The following is a 13,718-nucleotide window of genomic DNA, read 5'->3' as shown; positions in this document are numbered from 1 at the left end:
ACAATGGGAAAAGTGTGGCTGAAATTAGGAAAGCAACTCCATTTGTAATAGCCCCACAAAAAATAAAATACTTAGGAATTAACTTAACCAAAGAAGTGAAGAACCTCTATGATGAAAACTTTAAAATCTTGAAAAAGGAACATCAACACAGAACTTAAAAAATGGCAAAACCTTCCATGCTTCTGGATTGGAAAGATTAACATCATGAAAATGGCAATACTTCCCAAGGCTATCTACAAATTCAACGCAATACCTATCAAAATTCCACCCTCATTCTTCAAGGAAATAGAAGAGGCAATCCAAAAATTCATATGGAACAATAAAAGACCCCGAATAGCAAAAACGCTCCTCAACGGAAAAAACACTGCTGGAAGAATATCAATACCAAATTTCAAACTCTACTATAAAGCCATAGTAATCAAAACAGCTTGGTATTGGCATAAGAACAGACCTCAGGACCAATGGAATAGAATTGAAAACCCAGAAATGAACCTACAGACCTATAGCCATCTAATCTTCAATAAAGGAGCTAAAACAATAGAATGGAAGAAAGACAGCCTCTTCAGTAAATGGTGCTGGCAAAATTGGTTAACTACTTGTAGAAAACTAAAGCTAGATCCTTATATATCACCCTGCACCAGAATCAACTCCAAATGGATCAAAGACCTCGAAGTTAAAGCAGACACTCTGAAAACATTACAGGATGGAATAGGAGAAACCCTAGGTCTCCTTGGCAAAGGCTGGAATTTTCTGAATAGAGACCCGGAAACACAACAAATCAAAGAAAGGTTGGACAAATGGGATTGCATAAAGTTGCAGAGCTTCTGCATGGCAAAGGACATAGCTAGCAAGATCAATAGAAAGCCCACGGATTGGGAGAAGATCTTCACTAGCCACACAACACACAAGGGTCTCATATCTAAAATATACTTGGAACTCAAAAAATTAAACCCCCCAACAACAAATCCTCAAAGAAACAACTGCCCAATAAACAAGTGGGCAAAAGCCTTAAAGAGAAACTTCTCTGAAGAAGAAAGAAGGATGGCCAATAGACACATGAAGAAATGCTCAACCTCCCTAGCCATAAAAGAAACGCAAATCAAAACAACATTGAGATACCACCTCACTCCAGTTAGAATGGCTAAAATCAAGAACTCTAACAACAACAGATGCTGGAGGGGATGTGGACAGAAGGGAACCTTACTTCATTGTTGGTGGGAATGTAAACTTGTCCAACCACTTTGGAAAACAGTATGGAGGTTCCTCAAAAGACTCCATATAGAACTCCCCTATGACCCAGCAATCCCACTTTTTGGCATTTACCCAAATGTTTACAAACAAGGCCACACTAAAGCTACCAGCACAACTATGTTTATTGCAGCATTATTTACCATAGTTAAGATCTGGAACCAACCCAGATGCCCCTCAGTAGATGAATGGATCAAGAAAATGTGGTATATATACACAATGGAATTCTATGCCTCCATCAGAAAGAATGACATTGCCCCTTTTGTTAGGAAATGGAAAGACTTGGAAAAAATTATATTAAGCGAAGTAAGCCAAGCCCAAAGAAACATAGGTCCCATGGTTTTCCTTATTTGCAATATCTAGTATATATATGAGTCAAGCGGAAAAGGTCAGATAATGTGATGTTAGGAAAATGAACCCTTATATATGTATTTTAATTTTTTTTTCTTTCATGCATGTGTTTCTAACGCATTTATAAGATGATTTCTTTGTTGCTTTGTATGTCCCTCCCCCACAGTATAACCCCTGCTTTCACTATATTTGATGTCAGTATAACTTGTGGAGGAGATGGGGAAAAACAAGTCGTTTAAGGATACGGGTGGACCTGTTGCAACAATGAGAAGTACAAGTTGTCATGTCCAAAACGAGCTTTACAATGTCGGTGCAGGGTGGGGTGGGGGAGAAGGATTGGGACTGGGGGGGCGGAGGGAGGCTGCAAATGGATGTGAATGGTAAACAAAGGAGGAGGCTGCAATGCTTGGTAAGAAATGTACGCATTATCTTGGTTATGTAATTGTAACTCTTGTGTACAGTACTTTTACAAATAAAATAAATTATAAAAAAAAAAAAGCTCCACTTCCAGCAATGATTTTGAGGGTGAGATGCCTTTGGGGAAGAGTAGTTCAGTGGAAATGACAGGCTCCTGTACTTTCCTATCTGATCTTTTTGGAATCATGGTCTTCTTATCCCAAGATCCTGAGTACCTAGTATTGAAATCTTTTCCTCCCTTTGGAAAACATGGGATCCTTTTCCCTATCCAGAGGCCCATTGAGTAGTCTATGCTTTATTTGAGCCTGAGACACACAAACACACTGGTTGTGTGTGTTTGTTGTATACATGTGTGTGTCTATTCTTTGCTCTATACAGATGATCCCTGTGATTTGAAATCCCCCCACAATATTGCACTTATTTATTCATATATTAGTATAAAATTATTTCACTGATTTTGACCATGTTAGACTGTTTTCCCTATCCACAAATAATCTGCACAATGTGCGTACTTTGTGGGTCTGTGTGTGGGCACATGCTGCATCTTCACACAGCTGTTCCCTATGAATGGGAGAAAACACCTCCATCTCCAAGAGTATTAAAACTTATTAATTTATATATCTTCTAAACCCAATCCACGTGAGAGATACCTGTTAGTTAGGACATCTACCTTCAAGTTTTACAAGGGCAAGAGTTAAGGAGGGAGGAGTAGCCATGAGGTGCTAGGGTCCTGGGGTAAGGTAAGAGTGGAAATATTGTGAAACTGTTGCCCTGGCAGAGGCATTGGAAAACCAGTGGGCAGTGTCCTTTGGATATCTCCAGTTGTTCCAGGCTTATTAAGATCATCACCAGGGGAACTTGCCATTGCCTTGGTTGTCCTCAAGAATGGCCTTGACCACGAGCCGGGAGGTTCTTATATCAGCGGCCTTTCTGGTGTTGCCCATAGGCCTGGTGGCAGCCACGGTGGTACCGAAAGGGGCACAGGCTGTTGGCTGAACTTGGGGATGAAACATCCTGCCTCTGAGACCACTCATTTCTCCACTCTCACCACCAATGGCAACACGACCAGCACCCCTTCCTCCTCCTGCACCTCCAGCTCATGGTTGACCAGCAATGCCCGCAGGCTTGCTAGGTGGGTGGCCATGTGGAACCTCCCAGCAGGGGCCAGTTTGGACTAACCTTGCCTCCTCAGGACATGGCTGGCCTTACAGTCTGGCCAAGAAGCTTGCTCCAGGGCCAGGAGGCTTTTCTGAGGTGGGTGTAGACACTTCTGGACCTGTTGGCCTCTGCTCTTCTTGGCTTGGGCAGATTAGACCCTGGTCCTCACTGCTTGCAGACCCTGTGCGCCACAGGCCTGCGGTGACTCTCACCTTGATTCTGGTGCAGAGAAGGGGTATATGTCCTGGAAACCGGTGCTCAGAGAATGCAGGGCGGCCTGGGATTGACTGGAGCACTGTGTTGTGGGAGGCCCTGGAATTCCTGGGTGCTCCAGGGAGCAAGGGAGCCTTGCTTTGGTCTGCAGTACAGAGGCATCTTCAGGGACATTCTGACAAAGGCAAGGCTGCCCCTTCCCCTCCCTCTTTCCTTCACTTTCTCCCACTTCCAAAGGCACAGATGCTCACACCCAGGTGGAGGGAATGGGTACATCCACTACAGGTCGGGCAGCCCACCCGAGTTGACCTGCGACCCAGGGAAATTAGGGGTTTCACTGCTGAGCAGAACCATTGGCACCCTGGCTTCTTGTGTGGAATTGGTAACACTGGCTGTATATAGTTGGCTGGGGCTGGGGCCAGTTGTCCCGTGCTCACCCTCCAGACTGAGCTATGCACCAAATCTTAGAGTCTACTGGGGCCATGGGAGCCATTCCCTGTCAGACCTCCTAGAGCCGAGACAGCGGCACAAATCCTGCCCCTGGTCCTCTTTCTCCTCCGCACCAGCTAGGTCTGGTTGAGGGCATCCTCAAAAAACTGTGGAGGTGAGAGGAATTCATGCTGTTGCTGGGATTCGCTCTGGTGATTGCCCCCACACCTTCTCTGGGTGGCCATAGGTCTGACCTTAGAGGGCCTAATCCTCATTTCTCCTCCACAGAGGATCAGCCTCCCTCTTTTGGTCTGGCCCTGCTCTGTCCCTGGGGTTCCTAAGGGAGACCCTCTTGTGGGCACCTTGGTGAATCCTGGACCTACAGTTTGGGAGGGTGCCAGATGCCAGGTATGCCCCTCGTACCATTGGGCTCGTGGTCCTGAGGCCCTCTGGAGCTATCCATGGACCAATGATGAGAACTGATGCTGCCCCCTTGGGGATGCTTCTCCCACCTGCTACTGGGTCAAGGGCTGGCAGTCTGCTTGCCAGGTCCCTGGAGTTCACACAGCTTCCCAGGCCATGGGGACTCTGGCCCAGAGCAGGGACCTCCCTTCCTGGGCACCATGGCTTTTCCCCGGAGACCCAAACTACACTTGACTCTACTTGTCCTCTTGCACCCACCCTGACTCTGACAGCACAAGAGCCTCCTTCCTGGGCTCTGGAGAGCCATCCTGTTCAGAGACCTGCTGTAGAATCGCTGAAAGAAGTGCTGGGTTGCAGCCCAGGAGAGCCAAGGCCTCCCAGCGTGTGTCCAGCTCCTTTGCCATACTGCCCACCAGCGGGTGCTTCCTAAAACCCTTCACCATCTCTCTGACACCCGTGGCGCCAAGGATTTCTGCCGTGATGGGCAAGACTGAGAGCAGATTCAAGGATTTGCGGAGCTCCTCCGAATGTGTGCTGGAGGCCAGGTAATCTTGGAGCAGCCGCACGGCTCCCCACACCCACTCAGAGGTCTGCGTCCCCATGCCACCCCTGGCCACGTCTACAGAGACACGGGAACCACACACCTGGACTCCTCCATCCAGGGGTTCACTCACCCTGCTCTGAGAGAACAGCTCCACATTTGACGTCTTCAACAGGTCCTCCTGCTCCCTCTCACCATGCTCCACCTCCCTCTGCCCCTCTCCCTGCCCAAGATCATACTTCTTGGGCTCTAGACCTCCATCCTGGTCAGGGACCTGGCTCAGAGCCTCTGATTTGTGGCTCAGAACAGTCAAGGTCTTCCAGTGTTTGTACAGTTCTTTAGCCGAACCGGCCGCCTGTGGGTGCTTCCTAAAACTCTTCACTATGCTTCTGACAGTCATGGTGGCAAGGATTTCTGCCGTGATGGGAATGATTGAAAGCAGACTCAAGGATTTGTGGAGCTCCTCGGCATCTGTGCTGAAGGCCAGCCACTCCTGAATCTGCCTCACAGCTCCACACACCCACCTGGCCACCTCCATCCTTTTGCCAACCATGTTCACGTTTACATAGGTGCCTGGGCCAGTCACCTGGGTTCCTGGATGCCATGGGTCACTCACCGTGCTCAGAGCACTTGCTCTGGTTGGTCACTGTGAGGCACGTGACACTGCCCGGCAGCATCCAGAGTGACTCTGCCTGCCAGCTGCCTGCCTTATATAGTCCTCTGACTGCCCCACCTCTTCCCACAGTTCCTCCTCTAAGCCCTTCCCTGTCTCAGGCCTGTTAAGCCCTCACATCCTAGTAGGAGTCTCCAAGATGCACTTTGCATGATCTTCCACAAGTCTCCTCCCCACAACTGCCTAGGACATTGGCCCAAAGCAGTACAGACAAACTGGGGCAAGTCTGGCATAGAGAAGCATTCAAAGACTAAAAACCAACAAAGGGCGAGTCCTGGTGAGAACTGTACCTGCGGCTTTGCCAACACCAAAAATGGCGTCTGAAAGCTATGAGTGCTGCCCAAAGCAACATGAGCAGAAGCTTACAGGCCCAGATGCTCCTACACCAACATCCAGAAAAGCCTCCTGGCTCTTGCACTAGCTTCTGGGCCATGAACACAGGGCCACAGTGTCCTGAGGAGGTCAACTTGAGCCCAACCTGGCCTGCATTGGGAGTGGCCACATCTCTGCCCACCTACCAAGTGTCATGGGCAGTGCTGGTCAGCCAGGAGCTGGAGGTATAGGAGGAGGAAGGGGTGCATGTAGTGTTGCTAGTGCTGGCGGGGTGAGGGCAGGGGTGGTCTCAGGGGAAGGAAGTTTCATCCCAAGCCCAGACAACAGCCTGTGCCCCTTCCAGCACCACCATGGCTGTCCCCAGGTCCATGGGAAAGACCAGAAAGCCTGCTGGTATGAAAACTGCCAAGCTCATGTTCAAGACCATTTGAGAGAACAACTATGGTAATGGCAAGTTACCCTGGTGATGAGCTTCCAAGGCATGGAACACTGGTGGGATGTCCTAAGGACACCGCCCACTGGCTTTCCCATGCCTCTACCAGGCCTACAGTCTCACAATGTGTCCACTCTTACCTTACCCCTGGGACCCTAGCACCTCATGGCTACTCCTCCCTCCTTAACTCCTGCCCTTATACAACTGGAAGGAAGATGTCCTAAGGAACAGGTTTTCCATGTGGATTGGGTTGATAAGACATATACATTAATAAGTCTTATTACTCTCCAGAAGGAAATGGGTTTTCCTCCCATTCACAGGGAACAGCTGTGTGGAGATGCACCATATACCCACACCTAGACCCACAAAGTGCACACATTGTGCAGACAGGCTGTGGATAGGGGAAAGCAGTCAAACGTGATCATAATCAATATAATTAAGTTTTATACCAATATATGAATGAATATGTGCAATAATATCGGAGGATTTCAAATCACAGGGAATACCTGTATAGTGCAAAGACTACACACACACACACACACACACACACACACACACACACACACACACATAGATATTATGTATGTGTTTGCTTGTATGTCTATGAGTGTGTTTGCTTGTATATGTGTACACACAGATATTATGTGTGTGTTGGCTTGTATATCTATGTGTGTGTTTGCTTGTATATGTGTGTATGTGTGTGTGTGTGTATGTGTGTGTGTGTGTGTGTGTGTGGTGTGTGTATGTGTCTCAGACTCAGATCATGCACAGGTTACTCAGTGGGCCTCTGGACAAGGGAAAGTAATCAGATTTTTTTTCCAAACAGGGGAAAAGCTGGTGGACCTCTGACTCAGGTTTGCCATACTAGCTACTCAGAATATTGGGATCTGAAGACCATGATTGCAAAAAGACCATGCAGGAAAGTACAGGAGATTGTCCTATGCACTGAACTACTCTTCCGCAAAGGCATCCCCCCCTTCAAAATCATTGCTGGAAGTGGAGTGTTGGCTCAAGTGGTAGAACACTATCCTTGAGGAAGGAAACCTCAGCAAGGACAACCAGGCCCTGAGTTCAAGCCCAGGACCAAACAAATAAATAGTGACAACGATTATGCGGGGTAGTTGTGGAGGTGGGAGGGAAGGGATGGTAGGGGAAAAACAAAGGAGTAGGCAATAATGCTCGTTAGGAAATGTACTCATTACTTTGCTCATGTAACAGTAAACCCTCTGTACAGTATTTTTACAATAAAAAGTATTAAAAAGTAATGTATTGCGTGACGTAACACAAGAACTAATACTTCAGTTATCTTTGTAATTTCCTATTCTGGTATCTCTCAATTTACCTTTTATACTGTGTTTCCACTAAAAGAGTAGAGTTGATAATTAAAGTAATTAACTACTGGAAATTCTTGAAAACTGTGCATTTATTGTATTAACATATAGTAAGCTCAAAATGACAATTGCTGCAATATCTCCATTTTTTAATTCCTTTCTAAAAGATTCCACATTTGCTTATTTCTTTCACCATCTGATCACTTACATAGCATCATTGGAACCAAACCTGGCTACTCAGAGTTCTCTTTACAGTTAGCTTCTTCAGGTGCAAGTAGTTTCTGAAGATAGATAGTACATTTGAATCTAGATTAACCAGCTTTTGGAACCATTTTTGCCTACATCCCTTCACTTCTGAAACATGCTCAGGACAGCAAACAAATGCTGGAGGAAAGGGATTTACAGATTGTTGCTGGAAGCAAAGATCAAGCTTGTATGCCAAGCTACTTGGGAGGTTGAGATCTGGAGCATCTGGGTTGAAGATCAGTACATTGTCACAAAGGGTCACAAGACCTATCTCCTAAATAACTACCATCAAAGAATGCTGGAGGAATTTCTCAGGGAGAGAGGACTAGCCAAGCTTGTATAAGGTTCCATGTTCAACTCAGCAGTTATAAATAAATAAATAGTAAGAAAATATAGTTTTATATAATTTAACCCAAAACCAAGTAATAAAATATAATCATGGGTAAATAAGCCCAAATTAAACCCAGTACTTTATTTATTAAAACATCCAGAAAACAAATCATTTCTAGATTTGGTTCTGTAAGAAAGCTAAGTTTGAAATGTCTTCTGGAAAATTTAGCTATATATGATGCCTTAATGCCATTACAAGAGATAAGAGTAAAAGTTACATTGGCTTTGAATGTTGAATTCAATGGGATGATCTCTGTAAAGGACAACAAATGATGATGAAGGTGTCACATTGGATTAAAAATTTAATTTTTTCATAAAGATATTATTCTTTTTAGTATAGTTTGTAAGGTTTGTGGCATTTTTTTTCACTTAGGTCAACTAAGAAAAAACTGATTATCATTCTCTGAATGAATAAGTCTATGCATCAAACTATTGAAAGTGACTTACTTTTTTATATCAACTGGAAATGGACTGTGTATGTGAGCATATGCACTTGCATGTTCATGTATACACGTGCACATTCATGTGTGTATATGCACATGTGTGTATTTAACATGTGGATTAACTAGATATGTTCTTAATTGGGGCTAATAGAGAAGTAAAGAGAATCTCTCAACCTTGATATTCATCCTCTAAACACAACTGGTTTTCTTTTGTTTCTATCTGTTTGCTTCTTTGTGCCAGTCTTCAGGCTTGAACTCAGGGTGTGGTCAGTGTCCTTAAACTCTGTTTGCTCAATGCTAGTGCCTTGCCACCTTCAGTCACAGTATTTCGTCCATATTTTTGGTGGTTAAGTGGAGATGAGTGTCTTAATATCTTTCCTACCTTGGCTGGTTTTGAACCACAATCCTCAGATCTCAGACTCCTGAGAAGCTAAAAAGGCAGCTGTAAGCCACCAGCTCCTGGGTTAAACATGGCTTCTTAAACCTAGTAAAGATCACCTGCCAACATGCTGAAATGCAGATTCACATTCAGTAGATCTCAAGTAGTTTCTAATTTTGTATTTGCAACATGTTTCCAGTGTTGTTGATGATATTGTTGAATTCTGGAAAACTGAATAAGAAAGAAAATATTATTTCCATATTTAGTTGAATTTTGTTTTTATTTTGTTAAGCGAGAATTTAGTTTGTAAAGAGACTCATATATATAAAATATACAAACTTTATTTCCATTGATGTGTGACTTTATGAAACTTTGTTGCTTGTATTGCAACCTTCTGATGACACTTAGATGCAATATGGAAATGTTCTCAGGCAATGATTTCCTGATCAAATCCTGAGTGTTGGGCCATAGGACCACACTGGGTAATCAGCTCTGAACTTCATTACAGTTTCTGCATGAAGTACATTTCCCAGAACCCCTTCCATCTCTAGATCCCTATCCATACTGTGAATGGGGGCCTTATTTAGGATTCAAAGCTGTAGAATGACGGAGTCCCATCCATCTCTGAGAGAGCAGAGGATAGAGTTGAGGGCAGCAGGCAACTGAGCTCTGAACAAATATACAATTTGCTGTTAATGTGGACATTGTTGTAAACTTCTCATCGTCAGTACTTTCACATGTTATATCTAAGTCCTTTTTTAATTCGTCTGATATTTATTGATGTTGGTGGATCTCTTGCAAATTAACTGCTCCTGATAGAAGGTTCCTGAGAATATCTCACTCTACTTCATTTATTCATATGTTCATATTGTCCCTGTATTCTCTTTATAATTTTTCTAAATAGATTAGTTATGTAGTCAGTTTTGATAAAAAATCATCTCTGTGTGCATATTTGACATGAAATAAGTCACTGTTTCAACAACGATGGTGTGTAAAAAATTCCAAACAAAGGGGATCCTAACACAAAACATGTATCTTAGGTCATAGAGAAGTTCACCATTACAATGATTTGCCCAATGCAGGCCGGGCTCAACTTGAGAGTTCTGTTGCGGGTCACTGGACTTGTCTCCATTTTTTTGATTTGTTTGATCTGGAACAGATACTCAACAGACATTAAACACTTAAGGTCATGAACACTATCTTCAGGTCAAGATATAGAAATACATTTATGTCCATGTATCTCCAGAACAGAAACACACTTTGAAATCACTATTTCTTAATAGTTCATCAAGTTAATAATAACCAATCACACCATTAGACTTTCAAGGTATTGAATCTTGCAAATAGTAAAAAATTAGTTTTTATTACTTACACAAAAATGTTGGTGTGTTGCCAAGAGCTTTTCATAAGAGATCTCATTTGCCAAGGTAAGTTCTTCTAAATTATGAATTTCAAAACATTGTAGGACAAGTGTTACCTTGATAAAACGCAGAGTATCATTCAGTAGAACAAAGTAGACCAGCTATTCTGCATTTGTAACAAGTGCTAAGGGATGAAAAGCATATGTCTTATTTCAGGGAAAAAATTAAGAAGAAATGTATATTCATATACATTAAGGTAAATGAGTGGTATATAGTTATATTCAGTATGTGTATTTGACCATTTATGTGCTTTTCAAGAGAGGTTTTCCACTCCCTGTCAAATGTTGACAATGCTTAATGGAATTTCTTCTTTGTATTTACCAAATTACAATGAAAATTTGTTGCACTAATCTTAGAACCAATAAAAGTATCTGGAAATACTTCCAAGTAAGCTCCGCCCCTTCAATCTACTGTTTCTGAGATGGGAGTAGTGATGACAGCTGACTATCAGTCACCCAGCGTCAGCACCACGCTGGAAGCTCAGGGATCATTTACTTTTTCTTTTCTGGTCACCCACAAACTTACACAGTGAGGAGACTCAGTGAGAATTAGAAATCAGAAGGGTGCCTCTCTGTATGTGGGTTATATGCTTGCCAGGACAGAGGTGAGAACTGAGGTAGTTCTGACTAGCATTCTACAGAATGCTACAAATGAGGATAAACTTTACAATAACTGTTCATAAGTGAATCGAAGGTATCCCTTTTGTTAACATACATTCTTGTCATCTATTTTGCCAATGAATAATAAAATCTGGAGCTCAGAGCATCTCAAAGTCCAACCGTTAGTTTCACAGATGGATTTGAGAAAATAATGGTGAAACAGTTTACACCATTTGATGCAAATGCACACTAGATGCTGGCATAAGACACAATATCACCCAAATCCTAGGGGTGTACATTTTCATTGTTTAAAATTTAGGATTATAGGGATGGATATAGAATAAAATTAAGCTATTAATGATGCCGTCATGCCATGATTTTTCAAATCAATTCACTAATGCTGGCCAGATAGAGCTATGAATGCTGTGCCTATTGAACAAGGCTTAGTCTTGCACTATTGGGCCCTATGGACACCATTACAGGGCTTGATCACACTCGACAGTCTTAAATAGAGCCAGGGCCTAGGGCAAAGAAGGTGAGACACTAGTTTACAGAGTGCAGTACTGTAACTGGGGAAAGGTGAATCTAACCAAAGGACATTGACCAAACTCTGCTAAGGACTTGAAGGTAAAGTAGCATTTCGGGAACACATAGAGCAGAGGCAAGAAATGCACAACTATAGCTCCAACTGGTGAACAGAAAGCACAGCATTTGCTATAGTTGTGAGGCAGGACCATGTGCTTGATGGAAGTATTTCAAGTTTCATTATAAATGGAATAAAATCACAAAGACATTTCATTCTTTTTTTTGGGGGGGGTGTTCCGGTCATAGGTCCTGAACTCTGGGCCTGGGTGCTGTCCCTCAGCTCTTTAGCTCAAGGCTAGTGCTCTACCACTTGAGCCACAATGCCACTTCCGGCTTTTTTCTTTTTGTATATGTGGTGCTGAGGAATCGAATTTAGGGCCTCAGGAATGCAAGGCAAGTGCTCTACCACTGAGCCACCCTCCTAGCCCAGACATTTCATTCTTATATTACCTGTTAGCTATAATATTACTTAAGACACAAAGAATTTGTTCAATAAATACTTCATGGTTTATCTGAAGTCTCCTGGCCTCTGTGCTACTATGATTTTTCTACTGTTCCATGATTGTAGATTGAATGTAGTCATATTGTCACTCAAACCTCATCTGCACTCATAGTTACATTGATCAAAATATCTTCCTCTGGGGCTGGGAAGGTGACTCAGTTGTAGAGCGCTTGCCTTGCATGTATGAGGCCCTGGGTTCGATACCTCAGCACCACATAAGCAAAAAGAAAAAAGCCAGAAGTGGTGCTGTGGCTCAAGTTATAGAGCGATAGCCTTGAGCTGAAGAGTTGAGGGACAGCGCCTAGGCCCAGAATTCAGGCCCCATGACCGGACCCCCCCCCAAAAAATATCTTCCTCCTAGACAGACTCAGATGGTCTGCTCTGCAGTTCCCCAGACCAGTAACCCCTAAGGATAGCTCACACAGCCTAAAAGGAAGTTTTAGTTCAGGAATGTATCACTGTGGGAGGCTTATGTGTATCTTGAAGCAGTGATAAACTCCAACATCCTCAGGCTCTACCTTGCTGATGTCAGTGTTAAATCTATGCTTGACCCAGTGCCAGTGAATCTGTTGGGAACCACAGAAAATCAGTTGGAAACTGTGTATATCAGGAGTTGTGGAGACCGGCCTGGCTTCTGCAGCTACCAATTCAGATAAGTGTCTCCATTGCTATGCAGGAGGCTCTGACTAGACCTGTCGGAGATGGAAGCTGGATCTCCCAGCGTGACAGGCAGGGAGAGTGGAGTCTGGGTCATCACAACATCTCCACTGGATCCTGAAATTAGAATAAGACAGAAGTGCAAGGTTATTCACAAGCATAGACATGTTGATATTAGTTGAATTTTGATATATTGCCTGTTTTCGTATTTCATATTGATTACTAATCTAAAAATATAAAAGATTATAAATAAAGATATTTCTAAAATATAAAGAGGTCTCTAGGAGTCACTGACTATATTTTCATCTAGCAATCTTCACCCAAGCACAGTTTTAGCTCTTTCTGGAATGTTCTTCACTCTCTCACACCTAAGTATCACTTTCCCAACATGGATAACAGGATCTTCACAGATAGGGCACAACTGGACCCTTAGATCTCACCTTTTCACCCACTTTCATTCCTTATCTCCCTTTGCCCTTACCAGGGATCCAGAGCATTAACAGCCCCAGGAGTCGATAGAAGGACTTCATTTTTAAGAGTTAAATGAGGAGTGTTGACAGGTCAAGGCAAGTTCAGATCTTAGAAAGGAAGGTCCTCCTTAGGGAGCAATATGCAAATCTCCAGGTGGGTGCAACAGCATAGGAAGAACCAAGGGGAAGGTAAGGCCTGCTCTTATGAGAAAAGTGATACCAAATATGCTCTGTGTTTGGTGACAACCAATAAAATCCTTGATTCCTGCAGCACTGGGAAGAAAGACCCCACTGTGAAGGAAGATAGGGTGCACATGGCTCTGACACCCTAAAACATCATCAGAGACCAAAGGTATGCACGTTCCTGTCAAGGAGAGTCTGTAGGAAAGGAATGAGCACAATTCCCAGCTCTCCTTAAACTCGAGCAGAAGGGCTAGAGAAAAACACTGTACTCACCAGCAGCAGCAAGGACCCTC

The 13,718-nt window shown here is 43.6% G+C and overlaps 1 gene segment (V, D, J or C); it reads right to left on the bottom strand.

Annotated features, from left to right (window-relative positions):
* LOC122114185 overlaps window positions 1-13,302 on the bottom strand; it is a 43,949-nt gene extending 30,647 nt beyond the window's left edge. Inside the window, 3 exon segments of the V gene segment in view lie at window positions 2,598-2,603; window positions 12,884-12,889; window positions 13,254-13,302. Of these exon segments, the coding sequence occupies window positions 2,598-2,603; window positions 12,884-12,889; window positions 13,254-13,302 (61 nt within the window).
* Window positions 13,303-13,718: the final 416 nt, after the last annotated feature.

Source organism: Dipodomys spectabilis, unplaced genomic scaffold (assembly GCF_019054845.1).
Source record: "Dipodomys spectabilis isolate Male_0828 unplaced genomic scaffold, ASM1905484v1 ptg000106l, whole genome shotgun sequence".
In the NCBI taxonomy this organism is placed as follows: Eukaryota; Metazoa; Chordata; class Mammalia; order Rodentia; family Heteromyidae; genus Dipodomys; species Dipodomys spectabilis.
The sequence above is the reverse complement of the archived record's forward strand: the minus strand, read 5'-3'. Positions and strand labels throughout refer to the sequence as shown.